Source organism: Budorcas taxicolor, chromosome 11, assembly GCF_023091745.1.
Source record: "Budorcas taxicolor isolate Tak-1 chromosome 11, Takin1.1, whole genome shotgun sequence".
In the NCBI taxonomy this organism is placed as follows: domain Eukaryota; kingdom Metazoa; phylum Chordata; class Mammalia; order Artiodactyla; family Bovidae; genus Budorcas; species Budorcas taxicolor.
Window position 1 is genome coordinate 82,201,579 of NC_068920.1, and position 20,371 is coordinate 82,221,949.

The 20,371-nt window shown below is 41.0% G+C and overlaps 1 protein-coding gene across 1 annotated transcript in view; it reads right to left on the bottom strand.

The window, feature by feature from the left end:
• Positions 1-20,371, bottom strand: part of SLC8A1 (solute carrier family 8 member A1) — a 356,874-nt gene that overhangs the window by 57,140 nt on the left and 279,363 nt on the right. The window contains exons 7-8 of the mRNA XM_052648493.1: positions 19,556-19,686; positions 15,339-15,438 (exon numbers count right to left, since the gene is read on the bottom strand). Of these exons, the coding sequence (XP_052504453.1) occupies positions 15,339-15,438; positions 19,556-19,686 (231 nt within the window). The remainder of the gene's footprint in view (positions 1-15,338; positions 15,439-19,555; positions 19,687-20,371) is intronic.

Consider the following 20,371-nt stretch of genomic DNA (forward strand, 5'->3'; position numbering starts at 1 on the left):
CTTTGTTCTGGATTTAAGAGGAGTGCTATAAACACTGCCTATACCTTACTTACATATTCTCTGATGCAAAGTAAAAGATGTCAGCATCCTTCTTCCAAGTATATTGCAAGGTAATTCCTTATCAAGAAAGATCTCAAAATACAATTCACTCAAATTTCTTGATCTATGATTTGCCAAAGCACAGGGAAAGACTATAGACATTTTCTTTTATCAAACAAAACATGTGGGGATTAGAAAAATACCTGGACTTAAAGCATTGGGAGAGTTTCGGAGCTTGCCAAGGTCAACTTCCTGTATAATGTGAATTCCTTTAAAATCTCTTTGGCAAAGTCATCCATGCCACATTTGAGACCCCCAGCTATTAGTAGTTCATGGTTATACAATGCACATTTTAACAGCTATGGCTGTCAGCTTGGGCTGGTAGGCCCATGCATTTGTCCAGCTCTATTCCTTAAACCATATGGGATAAATCCAATCCAGTTCCTCATGACATTCCTTCAGGCACTTGAACCTGGCTCCTCTCATTTCACCCTGGGGCCTCACTCCAGGCTCAGTCTGGCCATGCTCCTGTGAGCACTATCTTAGTCAAAGCTTTCTTTCTTTTTTTCAGTTTTTATTCTTATTGAAGTACAGTTCATTAACAATGTTGTGTTACAGGTATACAGCAAAGTGATTCAAGTATACATATATGTGTATTTATTTTCTTCAAATTCTTTTCCCATTTAGTTTATTGCAGAATATTGAGCAGGGTTCCCTGTGTGATACAGTAGGTCCTTGAAAATTATCTGTTTTAAGTATAGCAGTGTGTACATGGAAGGGTTAGGGTGGGGAGGGAGAGACTGGGAATTTGGGATTGACATGCACATACCCTTCTCTTTAGAACGCAGTGCATGGAGCTGAATGCAACTCCAAGAGGTGTTTATTTGCCTGCACTGGGGAAGGGCTTTTGCCATCCTCATTCTGGGCACTTTCATTAATGAATCCATATCACACATTTTCATATGTAAACCAACACCACTGATCCACTGTTCCAATGCCATTTCTAGCTCATGTGTTCCAATTCCCATACAAGTGTAATTGATTTGGGGGGGGACACAATTTTACAATCTTTTATCTATCCTTATTAGGCTCTTTAAAAGTGATTAGTTACTATCTGTTCAGTCCATGTAAAACTCTGTTAAGAGAAAACTTGAACCTTGACATCACACCAGCTCTTACTAGGAAGTGTCATTCTTGAATGTATTTGAACGATGACAAAATCCCTTGGTGTGGCTAGCTGTCTGTCCTTGAGGGGGTTGTGGGTCCTACTGGTGGTCTCTAGTTTCACTGCCCTCATCTTTGCAGCCAAAGGCCTGAATAAGCCTAGTCATATATTGAGAGGCCCTTTTTCACTAGCTCGTGGGACCAGATTGACTGTGGAGATCCCATGTCTAAAATTGACTCTGCCTAAGACACCCATAGCTAGGAGTGTGTCCTTTACTCTAGAGACTTGACTGAACTTGGAGCTTTTGGTCTATTTTCTTGGAGAGATACATTGGATATCAACACCGTATGGCAAGAAATATGAGTTCAAGACTTCTGTAGCTTTGTGACTTGAACTTCTGGCCTGTTTCAGATGGAGAGGATGCCTATAAAAGTCCTGTTAAACATCTCCACTATCTTTTGGGTTGGCCAAAAAGTTCATTTGAATTTTTCCATAAGCTATAATGGGAAAACTCAAAGGAACTTTTTGGCCAACCCAATAATACTTTCAAGCTGAGACAGCTATGGCCCATTCTGCCCTCACAGGACCAGTACTAGTTTCAGCCCATATTTGGGGGGCTAGGGACAGTGGTTTGTGATAATACTGAAAGGGACACTAGAAGGCAACTCACTCTCTGTGCATACATTTCAACCCTGTCTAAACAAATGAACCCCTGGGTGATATTTTTCACAAAGAACAGAATGCCTACCAGCTTAGGCCATTATGGATCTTGTTAGGATGGTTAACACAGCACAAGAAATATCTAATGCGACAGAAATATTTCTCAGCAAATGTGACCACTGTCAAGATGAAAAACGGATCCACTAAGGAGTTTCAGCTCCATGCAAGTTTGATTATTAGCCAAATTAATCAGTTTAAAACTGAAACTCGATTGCTTAGCCTCTTTCTCTTTTAAGAATTCTCCTATGTGAATGGAGTGCTCCTAAATGATTGTGGGCTGACATAATTAGTCACATGTGGTTTTGCCCAAAGCTCGACTTTTGCAAAATCACTTCCAGTCAGACTAAGAATCTTGAAATTCAGAGTGTCCTCTTACCCTTTATTGACTGTAGGATTAACAGAATTTCAGGCTCTTGCAATAGAGAGGCATATTGCCTGCAGACTTGAGGAGCTAAGAAATAAACCTCCAATAAGCAGAAATGATATTCAGCAAGTATAGACGCCTCCTGCTAGTTTCAATGCTTTAGTTAAACTGGGTAGTATGTGGGCACACCAGAATCCAACACTGGCCCAAGGGCTCTGAAAATACTTTGTAAATATCAGCAACTGTGGCTGAATTAGCCTCCTGGAGTGTGGAAAGCTGAGCCTTGGAGGAACTGTTTGGGCAGCAATAACCCTGTAATCATCAACAACAACAAAAATCAGTATTATGTCCCAGGAAAACGTTGAAATTTATATAAGAGGTTGATGTGTATCAAAGGCTGCCATGTGCGAGGAGTACAAATTCTCTTAAGATGGTGTTGTGATTAAACTATAAATTCAGATTCACTTACTGAGTGCCTATCTTTATGTATATGGGTCAATATACACATTCCACTTAATCTCCCAGCAACCTGGTAAAGTAGGTATTATTTTCTCCATTTTAAAGATGAAGAAACCAAGGCTTAGAGTTTAAGACTTGCTTATGAGATTTAAACTCTTTCCATCACTTTATTGTAATTACTTGACCCATTGTTCCCAGAGAGAAACATCTCTGTAGTTTGTCCAGCAAAAATCCATTCTGATAAAAATCTAAGCCCATCTGGAATTGCTTTAGGAACACTGTAATTGGGAAGTAACTTAAAATAACTCCTGAATGGATGGCCCTACTTCCTTTCTTCTTCCCAAAGAGTCTGGTTTTCTTTTAATCTTTGGGAAAATCCTCTCCTAGTGGCTTATATCAGCCCTGTTGGGAAGTGGGATTTTCTTTATGCCATGGCAAACATCAATTTCTCTGCATAGCAAATGTAATGGACTCTAGTCACCTCTTCAGTAAAGACAACTCCCCTCCCCTGTGATTGCTTTCCTGGTCTCAGGATCACTTGAACGAACTTTTTTCTGATTGTGGGGTTTGTGAGTTGACCTGCCAGCAAAATGGTGCTGAAAGTTGAGAGGCTAGGAACCTCTCAACTGTGCCTCGGTTTGCACAATACAAAGTGATGGCAAGCATTCAAGGTGCACCTCATCTGCTTTTTCCTGGTCCCTTCACTCTGTTGTGATTTTCAATGAGATCCCAGGAAACAGGGCCCCACACTGACAGCAAAGAGGCTTCTATGATTTCCATGTGGTCAGGCATCTCACAGGTTCTTCTCCTAAAAACAAAGGCTAGCCTCAACTAACTTTCTCTTTGGCGATTTTGAGAAGATAAATGAGACTTTTTAAGAGAAGTGAGAATCTTATAGATAGTGAAATCAGTTTTGGACAATAGGATTGTCTCATTAGCAGAATTCAGATAGAGCATCTCATTCTCTGACTGCATGTGAACTCTTCTTTTAAAGGGTAGGCTGCCTAAGATGAGTGCTGACAATCAGATTTGTCTGTCCATTGGTGGTTTTGACAAAGGTCTGTATAGTCAGAGCTATGGTTTTCCAGTAGTCATGCATGGAGGTGAGAGCTGGACCATAAAGAAGGCTGAGCACTGAAGAATTGATGGTTTAGAATTGTGGTGCTGGAGAAGACTCTTAAGAGTCTCTTGGACTCCAGGGAGATCAAACCAGTCAATCCTAAAGGAAATCAACCCTGAATATTCACTGGAAGGACTAATGTGGAAGTTGAAGGTCCAGTACTTTGGCCACCTGATGCAAAGAGCTGACTCATTGGAAAAGACCCTGATGTTGGGAAAGATTGAAGGCAGGAGGAGAAGGGGACAAGAGAGGATGAGATGGTTGGATGGCATCACTGACTGATGGACATGAGTTTGAGCAAGCTCTGGGAGTTGGTGATGGGTAGGGAAGCCTGGTGTGCTGCAGTCCATGGCGTCGCAAGAGTCGGACAGCTTATGCATAGGCCCTGAGGCAAGAGCAAAGTATGAGGAAAACACTGTATGGATGGAGTGGCCTATGGGCATTAGATCCCAGGATGCACACGTGTGACAAGAGGTAAAGAAGACCAACCTTAGAAACAGAACCTATAGGTCCAAGTGTGAATCCTAACTTCTGTTTCCCTATCTCGTAAATAGGCTAATGAATATTCACTGAGCAAGGTTGCCATGAGGCTGGTGTGAACACAAAATGACTATTCATCAAGAGTGGGACCCTTCACTTCATTGCAGACTGCAGACTGTTGGCCCAAGAAAGTTGTGGTCTTTACTTCACTTAATCCTGAAGCATCACGTCATTAAGAAGTCCAGAAGACTTTAGGTGATATATCAGGGGACAGGCATGGGCTAAGGACAAAGGCATTGGTTCCATAAATGTCAATTTAGAAAGAAGAATGAGACAGTGCTGTGTGGTGTAGCAAGTATCTAGGATTCTAAAATAGGCTCTGTGTGACCTTAGAGGAAATTCTTTCCCTCTCTGGTCTCTGCTGCTTATCTATTGAAAAAAAAAGTGAGGTTGAACTAGCTGATCAGTAAGCTCCCTTCCAGGTACACAGCAGGATTCTGGTCTAAGATGTTTTCTCAGGACAGAGGGACAACACTCAGACAGATGTGCACAGGCAAGGCAGGAAAGAGACATGAGCTGGTGGGTTGTGTTGAAGCCTGTTGGTTCAGGCAAGTGGTGTTTCATTGCAGGAGTCAGAATGACAAGGTCTTTATCAAGAGAGCAGGCTGTGAACAGCAAGAATTAACACTGCAAGTCACTTTCATGAGGTTCCTCTGCCTCTGTGTGTGTGTTGGAGGGGGGGTAATTCGTTATGTTTTCTCTTTTTCCACCTCTTCAGATTATGCTGAAATATTTCCCCCCACTGCAAACAGTGTACAACGGATTCCGCCTGGAGATGAACGCCCACCGCCCCCCTCTCCCCCCCAATCCCCAACGCCCTGTGCATTGGTTTGGAAGCAACAACTAAAATTGTATTCACATTGCAGCAGTGAATCCAACAAAAGAGCTTCTGGACCCAGTGATGGCACATTGTTTGCGGAGCCGAGCTGCTGCCTCTCCAGACAAAAGCTGCATTAGGGATGTGACTCCAGGCTTACAAATAAGAGCACTGAATCACTCCCCAGCCTTTCTATACAGTGTTTTCCTCAAGATTTTGAAATAAGCAATTTAAGAGAAAAACAGTCCAACAAGTCAATATTCTTTTCAGAAATATTAGCTAAAGCATATCCAGGGGCAGAAAAATAATTGCTTGTTTCTCCCACCTTCTTCTTGTTCTCTCACCTCTCTGCAGCCAGCCTGCCTCTTTCTGAAACGAACAGTTGAAGTTACCTGATTCAACATTTTATTCCGCTACCACTGACATTTTGAAGTTGATTGATATCCGAGATTTGCTTTATCTACCTACCGATATGGCCCTAGAATATCTCCCTTAATATCTCCTATTTATGGGAGATATTCAAGTTTCTCTCTGGAACTTACTGTCATCTTTCTCCCTCATGCCCTCTGCTTTTCCTCTTTCTCAATTCAGACCCTGATAAATGAGTCAAAAAACACTAAAATTCCACTAAGGAAACAGACAGAAAATGCAAATTTAAATATGGATTTGCATATCCAATTTGCATACACAAAAATAAGTATATTTTATGTGTACCATTGCATGCATATGTATATCTGCATGTTCTGTGGATGTGTATTTATTATATATGAATTAAAAATATGTCTGGAACTTTGAAACAAAGCATATGGGTATGTGTGAGGGTGCGTGTTTGTATCGATTTTTTTTCTAGATCAGACATGGCAGTATGATATCAGGGAAAACAGGCTTTTAATCCAGTTACATGTAGATTGAAAAACATTGCTTCCCACCTAAATTCAATCACTCTTTATTCAATAAATATTTTCACTACCAAACACTGTCCTGGATACTAGAGAAATAGTAGTAAAAATGATAGATTTGTTGTTTAAAAAATATTTTAATTTAGATTCTTTCTAATTCTAAGAGGACTTGGGCAGATCTGTACTTGTTAACAAACTAAATTACTTTAAGGTAAAATAGGACCAAAAATATCTAAAGAAAGCAGAAACAAAGGACCCTTTCTGACACAAGACTTGAGTGAGTATTGAATACTTGGACAAAAAAAGTTAAGCTTTCTGATGGCAAAGCAAATACAAAAACATTGAATTAAAAATTATTTTGCTAAAAAAAAAAAAACCCAAAACTTTTCTTTAAACTGAAGTAGGAATTTATCATGCTTTCTTTATAGGAAGTGATATCATTAATAACTAACTCTAAAGAAAGATAAAAATACTTTTCAAATATTATACTTTAAAGGTAAAAATTAAAATTATGATTAATTTATAATCCATGAGAGTAGTTTTGATAGGGGCTCTGGTAAAAGACTATTGAGAGTCCCTTGGACAGCAAGGAGATCAAACCAATCCATCCTAAAGGAAATCAACCCTGGGTGTCCATTGGAAAGACTGATGCTGAACCTGAAGATCCAATACTTTGGCCACCTGATGAGAAGAGCTGACTCATTGGAAAAGACCCTGATGCTGGGAAAGATTGAGGGCAGGAGGAGAAGAAGCTGACAGAGGATGAGATGGTTAGATGGCATCACTAACTCAATGGACACGAGTGTGAGAAAACTCAGGGAGATAGTGATGGATAGATAAACCTGGTGTGTTACAGTTCATGGAGTCACCAAGTGTTGGAGAGAACTTAGCAACTGAACAACTGATAAAAAGTTAAATAAGCTTTACTTTCGTGACATCTAATTCAAAGCAAGAAGAGCAGCTACTGAATTTAATGTGACCATTAGACAGCATGTCTTAAACATTACATGTCTTAAATGAACTTTGGCCAAAATGGTACAATTACTCAATTAATCTAATGTGTACTCTAAGGCAGATATTCCATTTGCTTAAAGCTATTTATTTTTTAAATTAATAAAAGTAAAGTAATTAGCCTTCAATAAAATAATTAATTTAAAAAATAAAATAAAAGCACCTCCATGAGGGGAGTAGCAACCTTAGGGGTAGGAGGCAGGTACATAACTGGGGCTCTAGGAAAGGGGTAGAGATTTCTAGAACAGCCAGGGTAGCTGGGGCACGTGCAATCTTCTATGCTCCTTTGCACCTGGCCAGAACTGTGCCTGATAGAGTTTAAATCCCTTGTCAGACAGAGATCTTAGCATGGTGATGAAGCAAAGGTCATTTTCAGACACCTCTAGTCTCCTCTGTGCAGGCAAATTCCTATAGTTAGGTCAGAGCCTGTTAAGGGGAGCTGACCACAGCATCTCTCTCAATGCACAGGTGCAAAACATCTCTTTCAAATACCAGGAGCTTTTGATACAAGCACAGAGGTAAATCAAGGCACCAGCAGGAGCAGCATCACCTGGGAATTGTTAGAAATCCATAATCTCAGACCTCCCCCAGTGCTTTTGAGAATATACATCTTAAAAAAATCCCTGGGAGAGTCATGTACAAATTAAAGTTTGGGAAGCATTGTTCTTATAAGTGTTGGGCTATTTCTGATCTAACTTCTCTCAGGTCAGCAGAAACCTTCTACCAACAGTAATTTCACTGCCGTGTTTACAAATTGAAGATTAGAAGGCTGGTGGATTCTGCAGTGATCAGAATTCATCTTTCCAACTGTGTCCCCTGATTGACAGGTAGCAAGGTGGTCACTAAGTGGGCTCCAGATCTTACAGTCTCTCTTTAGTAAGAGCAACTCTTAAAATATTCATGTTTTAGATTTGCTTTATGTTTTTGTGTAAGAAGTTTTCCCATCTTAAACAAAAAGGTGGAAAGACTTATGATTTATGGTATTTTATTAGTAAATGCCATTGGGGCACCCAAAAAACCCTCTTTTTCTAATTATACATTGTTTTGATTATTTTCACTGACACAGTGGACAGGATAGCATTATTCAAGCAGAAAGTAAGCCAAAATTTCATACAGTTTTTTTTGACCAACTTCTTTAAAGGCAGCTGTACCTACTATTTCTCATGAAACTTCATCTTTTTTTCATGAACCTCAGTCAGTTTCTATGTTTAGATAAAGGATAACTAAGACTTTTTATAGTCACACAAGAAATAGGACAAAAAGAAAATTCCCAATCCCTAATGGCCTCTCCCCTTTTTTGTCTGATTGCCTCAAAGTCAAACTAATGCTGTGTCAAATCTGACCTAGCAGTGTTTTTCGTTTCTTCAACTGCTTAAATGGGATTTTCATATGACCCACGGGTTATACATTAAGTAATGAGAGTGTCTCTACAGTAACGATGTTCAATAATAGAGGAGATGTTAAAAGATTCTTGCTCAGACCAGATGGCACGGCAACCCTTGAAACTCATTTGAGGTACCATTTTTATTATTTATTATTTAGGATTTAAAGAGTGGATCAGTCTTTGGGTTGACAGAATTGTTAAGTGAATTATTGTTCAGGGGCACCACTGAGGTGACAGCTTTTGCCATTAAATAATTCAACTTATCTGAGCTCACTTATTATTCTATGTAACACATGGTGAAGGACTGAGGGCATAAGCATCACCCAAACTGAGCCAGTCTCCATGCTGGGTTGGTAGGCTCAGGAGACGCCGTCCCCTCCGCCTCTTAATTTAATGGACATCGGGTCTCTGATTATAATCTTGAGCCACCCGGGAAGCCTTAGTACTGAATACTTAAGATGATCAGGTAAAACAGAGGGAAGTATGTTGACTTTATTCAAAGAAAGTTACCAATTAGTAGGCAGAAGGCTACAGATGCACCCAGGGAAACAAACACCTCCCTCTGTCCTTGAGGGAACTGACTGGTATCTTCCTTAACGACATATGAGCTTAAGGAGGTTTAACACATATTAAGAAAAAAACTTCCATATTTCAATCTTCTGCTCAATTATCCAAAAGAATAAAGATATAAGTCATAGAATGTGCCAGTCTCTGTGTGCCTGTGTTTTGTATGTCTGTATGTACACACGTTTATATGTGTCTGTGTGTTCATGTATTTGTACACACACATACAGGTCTGTGTGCATCTGTGTAAGTATGTATATGGGCGTTCTATGTGTGTGTGCACAGGTGAGTGTGTACTCAGTTCTCAGGCATAGTGAGTGTGTGCACTTCCACAAAGAAGAAAATCTCAGGCTGACGTGTACCCCAGCACTGACATTTACCAGCTCTGAGTTCTTGTGCAAGTTACATCGTTTTTCTGAATCTCAGTTTCCTTATCTATCAAATGGCATGTGTAATATAAAATGAAAAGATCAACTGTGTTTTTAGTCACATAGCCTTTTTAGTAATTAAACGGAATTGACTGCCTTTCCACAAATTGTTTTAATTTATTAACTGAAGGATAACTGCTTTATAGAATTTTGTTTTCTGTCAAACCTCAACATGAAACAGCCATAGGTATATATATATCCCCTCCCTCTTGAATCTTCCCCCCATGTCCCTCCCCATTGCACCCCTCTAGGTTGACACAGGGGAGAAGGCAATGGCACCCCGCTCTAGTACTCTTGCCTGGAAAATCCCATGGACGGAGGAGTCTGGTAGGCTGCAGTCTGTGGGGTTGCTAAGAGTTGGACACGACTGAGCGACTTAGTAGCAGCAGTAGGTTGACACAGAGCCCCTGTTTGAGTTTCCTGAGCCATACAGCAAATTCCCTTTGGCTATCTCTATTACAAATGGTAATGTAGGTTTCCACGTTACTCTTTCCATACGTCTCACCCTCTCCTTCCCCTCCCCATGTCCATAAGTCTATTCTCTGTGTCTGTTTCTCCACTGCTTCCTGTAAATAAATTCTTCAGTTCCATTTTTCTAGATTCTGTATATATGCATTAGAATACAATATTATGTTTCTCTTTCTGCCTTCACTGTGTATAAGAGGTTCTGGGTTCATCTGCCTGTCTATGGCTGAGTGATATTCCATTGTGCATATGCGCCACTTCTCCATCCATTCATCTGCTGATGGACATCTAGGCTGCTGCATCTAGTGCTGCAATGGACAATCGGATACACGTGTCTTTTTCAATTTTGGTTTCCTCAGGGTATACACCTAGGAGTGGGATTGCTGGGTCTTACAGTGGTTTTATTCCTAGTTTTTTAAGGAATCTCCATACCGTCTTCCATAGTGGCTATATTGATTTACATTCCCACCAACAGTGCCAGAGTGTTCCCTTTTCTCCACACCCTCTCCAGCATTTATTGTTTGTAGGCTTTTGATGATGGCCATTCTGACTGGTAGGAGGTGGTATCTCATTGTAGTTTTGATTTGCATTTCTCTAATAATGAGTCTTGTTGAGCATCTTTTCATGTGTTTGTTAACCATTTATATGTCTTCTTTGGAAAAATGTCTGTCTAGGCCTTTCCCCCACTTTTTGATTGGGTTATTTGTTTTTCTGGTATTGAGTCGTATGAACTGCTTGTATATTTTGGAAATTAATCTTTGGTCAGTTGTTTCATTTGCTATTATTTTCTCTCATTCTGAGGGATGTCTTTTCACCTTGCTTATAGTTTCCTTTGCTGTGCAAAAGCTTTTAAGTTTAATCAGGTCCCACTTGTTTACTTTTGTTTTTATTTCTGTTACTCTAGGAGGTGAGTCATAGAGGATCTTGGTTTGATTTATGTCATCGAGTGTTCTGCCTTTGTTTTTTTCTTCTAAGAGTTTTATCATAGAATATTCAAGATTATTTGCCTCCCAAATAACCAACTGTGGTATACCAATGCAAAAGTTGGTTCTGGTGAAAATACATGTTGCCTTGATTAGTCCTTATAGCAACTCATGAGTGAGGAGCTGTTTTCTCCACTTTGCACATAAGGGGACTGAAATTTAGAGGGGATGTAATCTGCGTAGAGAGTTTCCCAGGTGGCTCAGTGGTAAAAAAAAAATCCACCTGGCAATGCAGGAGACACTGGTTTGATCCCTGTGTCGGGAAGATTTCCTGGAGAAGGAAATGGCAACCCACTCCAATATTCTTACATGGGTAATCCCATGGACAGAGGGGCCTGGGAGGCTACAGTCCATGGGGTTGCAAAAGAGACATGACTGAGAGACTAAACACCAACAATCTTCTTGGAGTCATCCGGGAAGCTGTTGGAGGTCTGGGACACAAACATGCATCTGACTCCAAAGCCAGGTTTGTCACCCCTCTGCCCTTCACCTCACTATAGCTCAGGCTTCTGGGAAGAACAGCAGTGTGCTGGCTATGGAATTGGCACTGGCATTCTGCTTCTCTTTACCCAGATAACCTTTGCCTTCTTCCTGACACATTTCTCCCTTGTAGCCCAGCTGGTCCATGATTTCTTAAAGCCAACCCTTCATTCCTGTCTTGGTAGAGACACTAGGAAGAAGGTGGCATTGCGGGAAATTCAAACTGGGCACACAGTGAATTCTGGCTTCCCTTAGAAATACATCTGCTGGCAGAGCTCATACCACCTAATGATACTCAACTTGTCTTGCAAATTTTTACAGGCACCTCAGTGCTGCAGGCCACCACTCCTGGTAGTCTATCCAGGGAAAGACAGGAGAACTTCAGGGACATGACTGTATAATCCCCTTCTAATCCCTGGAATCAAATGAGTCCTTTAACTCTTCAAATATTGAACTAAAAGAACTTGGTTTACAGAAACATTATGGTCCTAGGAGGTTAGGGACAGAGCTATGAAACTCAGTGATGGTAGAGGAACCAAAAGACTGCCAGGGGTTACCCTGAAATTAGTTTAAATATAATCAGTGGGAAACAGAAGCAAAATCCAATTTATGAAATTATTATTTTTGTTTAGGAAGATAGATCGTTTCAATTTTGCACAGAAAATTGCATGGGACAAAACCTCTCAGTAGAGCTGTTTAAAAGCAATTTAACATTTTTAATAAGGCAACTCTTTCTAATTCTCAACTATTTAGCCATGAAATCTTAAAATCCAACAAAATTCTGTTGTCAAGAAATGTTGCTTTACCAATTTTATTGTCTATTTAACAACCCAAGAATATTAACATTCTTTAGAGACCTAAATTTAATCATAATGACAACTATTGAGCTTCCTAACTGCCCTTCATGTAATTTAATGCCTATAAACTATCAGTTTGCTTTTCTGATATTTTGTCTCAAAATTGTAAAGAAGGTCAATGTACCCAGCAGCCTGCAAATTTCTAAGCAATTTTTGTCTTGTTCCCAACCATACATTTAGAAACTTAAACACAATACATTGCATGGCAAATAAGAATCCTTGAGGGGTTTTGCATTTCATTCATCAACAGTTCTTTAAAGGATGTGAGGGGACTTAGTCCCATCATCTAAGTGCTGACAAAAAGAGTATCAGCAGTGGTGACAAAGCCAAGGGAAGTCATGAGCCGGAGGGGAGGAGCAGCTTTCCTTGCTTTGACATTTCTCTCTCAAGAGCTGTGGACAGCACACTGGACTAGTATTTCATAGATCAGGGCTCTGGGCTACTTTCCAAAACCAAGTTGCTTTGCAGAGGCTCAGATTTTTCCTCCCAAAGGTCAGGATAGTCATAATACTGACCTCATGAGATTTCAAGAGGATTTAATTCAACATAAGAAAGGGCTGTCAAACCAAAATCTTCCCCTTTAAAGTAAGAAAGTCTCAGCATCTTTAGAGTTGTTTCTCTGTATACCTATTCTGATCAGGAGCAAAAATACAACTTTGCAGCATATGGCTGTTTAAAACCACTCTTTTCCATTACCATAGATTGGCCATAAAATGTTTACCTTGTCCCTGAAAGTTACAAAAATGTGCCGATAAATCAACACAAAACCACCCCACTGCTAGAAAAGCAAACTGAGCAGTGACTGTCTTCTTGGTCACTGTCCAATGCAGCCCCTTAGGCAAGCTTCTTATCCCCCTCCACAGCTTTGTTGTTCTGATGATAAGCTCATCATTGTACATACACTTTGACTTCTTGCTTATTTTACTTATCTGCTATCTCCTGCATGAGAAGGTAAGCTTCATGCAGGCAGGAATATTTGTCTGTTTTATTCACTGTCATATCCTTTGCACCAAGAACGATGATTGACATATAGAAAAATGAATGAATGAATGAATGAGGCCAGGTCATGATCATCATTTAAATGCTCATACATCTGCAGCCAAAGGAAATGTGGAAACTATTAGAAACGATCCATTAAGGCTTATGCTGCTTTTAATGTTTCAATTCTGATATGTCAAAGCCCATAAAGTAATTTGCTTATTTTAAAATATCTTCTACCACTGGCCTTGTCAACAGTGTCTTATACAAGTTATCTTTGTCCTTTTAGTTTGTATTCTCTCTGAGAAGGAGTATAACTCCCATGCCTCAGATATTAATCTTAGATTTACAGAAAAAATACAAGCCATACTGAGGGAATTCTAGAGAGTGAATGTTTATGTCTCTCCCAAATTCATATGTTGAAGCCTAATTCCTGATATAATGGTATATGGAAGTGTGGCCTTTGGAAAATGATAAAATCATCAAGTTAAAGTCCTCATCAACAGGATTAATGCCCTTGGAACTTGAGATGAATATACATACACTACTATATATAAGATAACCAACAAGGACCTACTGCATAGCACAGAGAACTCTATTCAAAATTCTGATAACCTATATGAGAAAATAATCTGAAAGAGAATGAATATATGTATGTGTATCATTGAATCATTTTGCTGTATACCAGAGACTAATACAACACTGCAAATCAACTATAATGCAGTACATTTTTTAAAAAGAGAGACCCTGAAGCACTCCCTCATCTCTTCTCCTATGTGAGGACAGAGTGAGAAATCAGCTGTCCGTGAACCAGGATGCAGGCTCTCACCAGGCACCAAATCTACCAGGCCCTCACACTGGACTTCCAGCCTCTAGAACTGCCAGAAGGAAGTTTCTGTAGTTTACAAGTCCACCCAGTCTCTGGTATTTTGTGACAGCAGTCCGAAAAGAGTAACACAGGGAGTCCCTCACCTCCATTAGAATTTATGTGTAAATTTCAAATTTACTCCCCCTAAGCAATTACTCATCATTTACTGTTCATAAATTTCCACTGTGGACTCCATTGCAAGAAACCAAAGTGTGGTTATAAACAGTACTACTAATAAACAGGCACAAACATTCCTTTACCATCCTTTGTTCCCACACTATTTGGGAGATCTGTCAAATTATTCTCTGGCAGATTGGAAAGAGGGGGTTGTGTTAGAAGTCATGATCCAACCTCTAGTGATGCTGTTCCCATATTTTACAGTCTGGGAATCACTACCTAGAAAATTCTAGTTTTGTTCATTGACTGCAACAGTAGAGGATGAGCCTGCGGGGATCTTTAAAGAGAAAGAACCAGTGGAAATGCAGCAGAAGAACTTGATGGTGGTGCTTTCCCGAATCTCTGAAAGGGGCTTTCCTCCACCTTTATACAATCACACAGAGAATGGACAAGGCTTGGCGATCCATGAAACAGATACATTTTTCTGAATTTAATTTCCTCAGGTGTCTGGCTCCTTGTGTTTGCAGCACACTTCATTTTGCAGGATTTTCCTAAATAAAACTCTTCACTTTGCATGTACAGGAAGAAACAGAATGTGATTCTATTTTTATGTCCAGAGCCAGTGCAAACACTTAATGCTATTGAAGAGAGTTTAAAATGATGCAGATGGTGGCGGTGAAGGGTCTTCATGTCACCCTGCCCCACCAATGATATTGCTGCTTCCTCTCTGACCTACACTTGGCCACTTCTCATGCTCTCAGGAAATTTTCCAGACAAAGCCCTGTGATTGGCTCTCCATGAGTTTGAGATGTCAAGGCTTTAAATTTATCTTGTCTATTTCCAGAGAGAAAGACGCAATGTAGACAGAGAAGGAAGTTCTGTTTGAAGACTTTTACTTCATCTATAAAGTCTAAATTTGTCCCCAAAATGTGCATATATGCTACAAATACATTTATTTCTCTTTTAATTTCATCACAAAGAATCTTTGGTGCTTTGACATAGACCAAGTGTTTATGGCAGGAAAAGTAAGCTTGTAATGAATGACATTATCATTCATAATATTCATAGAAAGGCACTCACCAGCACTGACAGTGATCGCCTCGATGAACTGCTCTCTCCAGCTGTTCGTCCCAACCACAAGGGCTAGGTTTGTCTTCTTAATCAGTTTGTCCACAGTACTCTAGAAAGGTTGAAAAGAATCAGATAATAACGGCTGGGTTGGTTATGGCCTCCAGGAAATCTCAGACCTCCTTGATTTTGAAACCCCAGAGTTATATAAAGGGTAGCAGATGTTAGGCTCAGAACAACAGTATTGACATCAAACACTGTTACGTTTATGCAAACAAGCACAGTCCTGACTTGGAAACATCCTGAAATGGAAACTTCTTTGTAGCAAATACAATCCTCCTTCAATGCCTAATGGCCAAGGAAGAATAGCCTCAGTGGTTAGAATAGAGGATGTATGCTTCATGAACTTGATTCTCTCTTGGCTTCATCTAGAGTGTGCTGTCTGCAACTGAATTTATCTATGCCCTGCTCAGCATATTTATCGGTGAACATCCAGAAGCGGCAGAGATTACAAAATTAAAACCTATTCTTACTATATTTTTGTTGATCAGTGAAATGCAGCCAAACAGCAGAGTCTCAAGACTGCTGCTGTATGATCATCAATAAATGGATTTTTCTTTGGCTACTGGTTTTGTAAGACTAGTGGCTATTAGAGAATTCATCTCACCTGACTCCTGTTGCAAATGAGAAAAGCCAAGAAAAGGTCAATTCGTATGGTTTAGGGCAGTAGTCCCTAACCTTTTAGGGATCACTTTCGTGAAAGACGATTTTTTTCCATAGACTGGGGTGGGAATGGTTTTGGGATGATTCAAGCACATTACATTTATCATGCGTTTATTTCTATTTTTATTATATCAGCTCCATCTCAGATCATCAGGCATTAGATCCTGGAGGTCGGGGCCCGTGGTTTACAGCACACTGCAATGACCTTGCAGTAAGTTTTCCACTGCTCTACTAATACTGAGTCACTTCTTCTTCTTCTTTTTTTTAAGACTTGTTTTAAGCTTCGTTCTGTACAATTAGCACTCTTAACTTTCCACATAAATGTCAGTTCATGGAACAACAGGAGCAGCCAAGCATTCACGAGAAAACTAAGGAAGCAGATGCACCCAAAGCACTACCACAAATCACAGCAACTGCAAGGAGAAGGGTCATTTCTGGGACTTGAGGCCGTTCTTCCCAGAGACTACCGCCCGACTAAGCTACCACACGCCCACACTTACTGTCAGAGCTTCCTCGAATTCCCACTCATTGCAAAGAGGCAGAAAACACATATCATTTGTCTTAGGTCAAAACCTGTACATGTTTAAGGCAGTGTCCCTGAATTGACTAAGGTCTGAGAGAGAAAGAGAGCATGTTATCAGCTAATCAGGAGGAAGGAACATGTGATCTGAAGGGTCCATCCGGAAGGCCAAAGCCACATCAGAATGTCAAGTACAACTGTCATTGGAACTGAAGTGAAATATTCAGAGGATAATAAACCTGAAAGGGACCATCTCCAACGGGCCCACTCTGTCCTTTCAACATCATCCCTTGCCAGGTTGTTTCTCTGTAGGGTGGTGACCTTTCGGCCTCCAGCTTTGTGTCTAGAACTGTTAGTGCCCCTAATAATAGCTGTCATCATCAGGACTGCCGTAACTAGAAGCACATGACAAGCCTCTGACTTTTCTCTTGACTCAGCCAATCTTGTTAAGTCCTCCAAGCGTCATGGTTGATGCCAATTCAAAGTTCTCTGTAGAATGTAACAAGAAATGACCTTGACTTTTCCTAAATGGGATGGAAACTTGGGGCAGGCTTCTCCAAAGGAACCCTTTTTATTCTAAAACCAAGGCTGAGAATCCCATCACCTGGGGGATGAATAACTGAGAAGAGAATCTTCTCTAACAGTTAAATACCTCAAACAATATTGCCTCAGAAATATCTCTAAAGAGCTAAGTTTTAAGATAAACTAAACTTGAAATGTATATATATGTAAAACCTCAGGTAGATCATAAACTTTAGTTCATGTTAACCCTAGGGGACTATGAGATAGCCTGGGTTCTTCCCAGGACTTAATTTACACACATGTCCTCTCTTGACCTATAGGAGGAGATGAAAGAATAAGGTGAATTTGAAATTTTATACTTGAGCATTCCCATCGACACTGGCCTGGAGATTTCCTAAATGTCCATTGTTAGCTCTTTACTGCACTAGACTGTGAGCAATTGTTTTAACCTCACCCTCAGTCACAGGTGTTAAAAAAATCCAGTACTACGTCAGAAGATAGTAAATAAGAACCCAGTGGGCAAAGCAGACTTGAATATTGTTAGATGTGACTCCAGATTTGGGTCTTTGATGCAGTTCTGAGGGCTCTGAACAAGTTCTTTAAAACGGCTATGGTCTAGAAAAAAATTCTTAAGAGAATAAAATGATATCAACATTAATCCTTGAAGGCACTTCAGAAACATAACCCAATGTGCCCTTCAGTGTTAATAGTAAACATAATGATGAACTCTTGAGGACATATCCTTTGGAAGCTATTCTAGAAAGATAAGTATCGCAAACAACTAGACTTATGGAGAGAGTGTTGGGTGACTTTCAAATGCCTGGATCATTGGTGTGGTTACCAGAAAGAGCTCTGAACCCAAGAAAGTTTTGCTGTCTAGAAGACTGTGCCCTGCCATACCCAACTCAATTCTTCCTAAAGGAAGTGACTGTGATTGTTCTTCCTGGTCATGGGTGCACAGAAGGGGAAAGCTCAGGGTTGTTCCAGGAGAGAGGGCACAAAATAATTCCCAGGCAAGTCCTGGGAGGGTGGGGGAACTAGTGTTTACAGAAATGCCGAGCTGTAGAGTCTGCTGCTACAAGTGGCACCAGGCTCTCTCTGATTCCAGGTGAAAAGGGGTGCATGAGGGAGAGTGAAGATGGACACATGAGCAGAGTGGTCCACAAACAAGACAGGCTGAGATGTCTGTGCCTCATCTCAGGGAACGTGTGCACATGTCAGTCATGTGTGTGCAGCTGGCCAGGTTCCAGATCAAACACCGGGTGGGTTCTGATGGTCGGGGTCTGCCTAGAAAGCACTGGTCCCAGTGTCTATCCTGCTCTTTCGTTCTGTGGGAATGGCTGAAAGGACGAGTTAACACATCCATGGTGGCCTGAAGGGGAAAGTTTAATTGCATTTTTATCTTTTGAATGGCACTTTAATTTGCAAAGAAATTTTTCTTTCCACCTATCTCCTATCAGGCACCTTCCTTTGGGAACTAAATTAAAAAAAATAATGAACAGGCCCAGCAAAAGGCAAAGAAGTCACAACCGTGAAAACTCCAGATATAATCCAGGGGGCTCTGGTTTCTAGGCTGGTGGCCTCATTCTCCCTTTTGGATTCTTCATTCTGGTCTTCCAAACAGAAGCAGAATCTGCTTTTCAAAAATAAGTGGGGAAAATGCTGCTGAGCTCTGGCGTGTAGTTCTGGAAACCTTTTCACATCCCACTGAAGAACGCAGGTGCACTTCTACTGGGGGGCTTCTAGGAGGGAGGACCATGTGAGTGAGATGGGGTGGGAGTGGGATGAGGGCTCAGTAAGCAGCTAAGAACAGATGGAAAGTTTCACCTCTAAGTCCTAAGCTCACCCTAAGGTCCATTTACTTAACTTCTGAAAAATGACTTTTCTCATCTAAAGAACTGGAAATCTAATTTTTTGTCTGATGACAAACTCTCTGGTTACGCACTCTACCCTCAGCTTGCAGACTGTACTCAAGTGTCCTAGGATCTTGAGAAGATGACTACATATACACGAGAGCTTATCGATCGCGTGTTCCATGGGGAGAGCTTACCAACCTCCCTCCAAACAAAAGCCTCGTTTTTAGCAGTGCCAAGGCTTTGCTTCTACTAGATTGACTAGCTCTTTCAAACAAAGCATGGTTTCTTCCACACATAACAGTCTCTTAGAACCCATCTTTGCCTCTCCTTGCTGTCCTCTTGGACAAAGCCTCCCTTTAGGGCACCTTGGATCCTGTTAGTGATCAGGGTCTGAACCAGAACCCCAGACCCTGGTTCTGATGCTGTTTAGTTTACAAGATCCGTTGGTTCCCTACCAACTCTCGAATTCCATTTCTGCTCTGATGGTCTCTCCATCAGTGAGCCAGTTCCTCTCTCTGGATGGATCATACAGCATAGACCGACAATATGAAATGTCTGGGTCCAGAGATGGGCCCGGCCTTCCTGATGGGCAGTGCTGATAAGCATACCTTGAACTCGTAGGATTCTTCAATGATCACCTCCAGTCTGGTGTGCTCTCCCAGAATGGGGCGCCCCATTTCTGCAATGCGCCTCTCTTCCTCTTCTTTGCTGGTCAGTGGCTGCTTGTCATCATATTCATCTGTGAAAGGGAAGGGCAAGAGATTGAGGATAGACTCCATTTTATTTAGAAATCCCTGGATCCTGAAACAAGGACACCAAGAAGGAAGGAAGTCCCGATGACCTACTGGAAGTCCCTGGGGTGATGTTGCAGGGAGAGAACTGGACAGATGCCTGTCATGTGGGGCCGTGATCACTGGTGACAGCAAGTGATCAAAACATCCCACAAACTAATCACCAGCCAAAGAACAGATCAGGAAAAGCAACTGACAGGATCATATCCCTGGGAAAACTCTGCCATATGGCATCTATGATGAGGGAATCACCCAGGTGTTCCCTAGGATGCCGGTTCACCTGGCCGTTTGTACACATTCTTTTAGCACATGAGGAAGAGGAAACACAATTAAAGCTGCCAGGTGAAAGAATCTGGTCTCCTCCTCTCTACTTGCAAGAGGCAACAGAAAATGCCCCAGGGGCAAAGAGATGATAGATGGGAAATTCTTATCTTAGCTTCTTATTTGCTACTGCAAGTTAAGAAACTAAGCATCCATGCATTCCACATTTTAGTAAGATGCCTGTACTCCAGGGCTGTCTCTCTCTGGTGCAAAGCTGATGGGTTGGGAGGACCTTGATCACGTTAATCTTAAAGGAAACAAGGAAGAGGGAGTGTGAGGCCTTCAGGGAATTACTACTACTCACCATGGGGG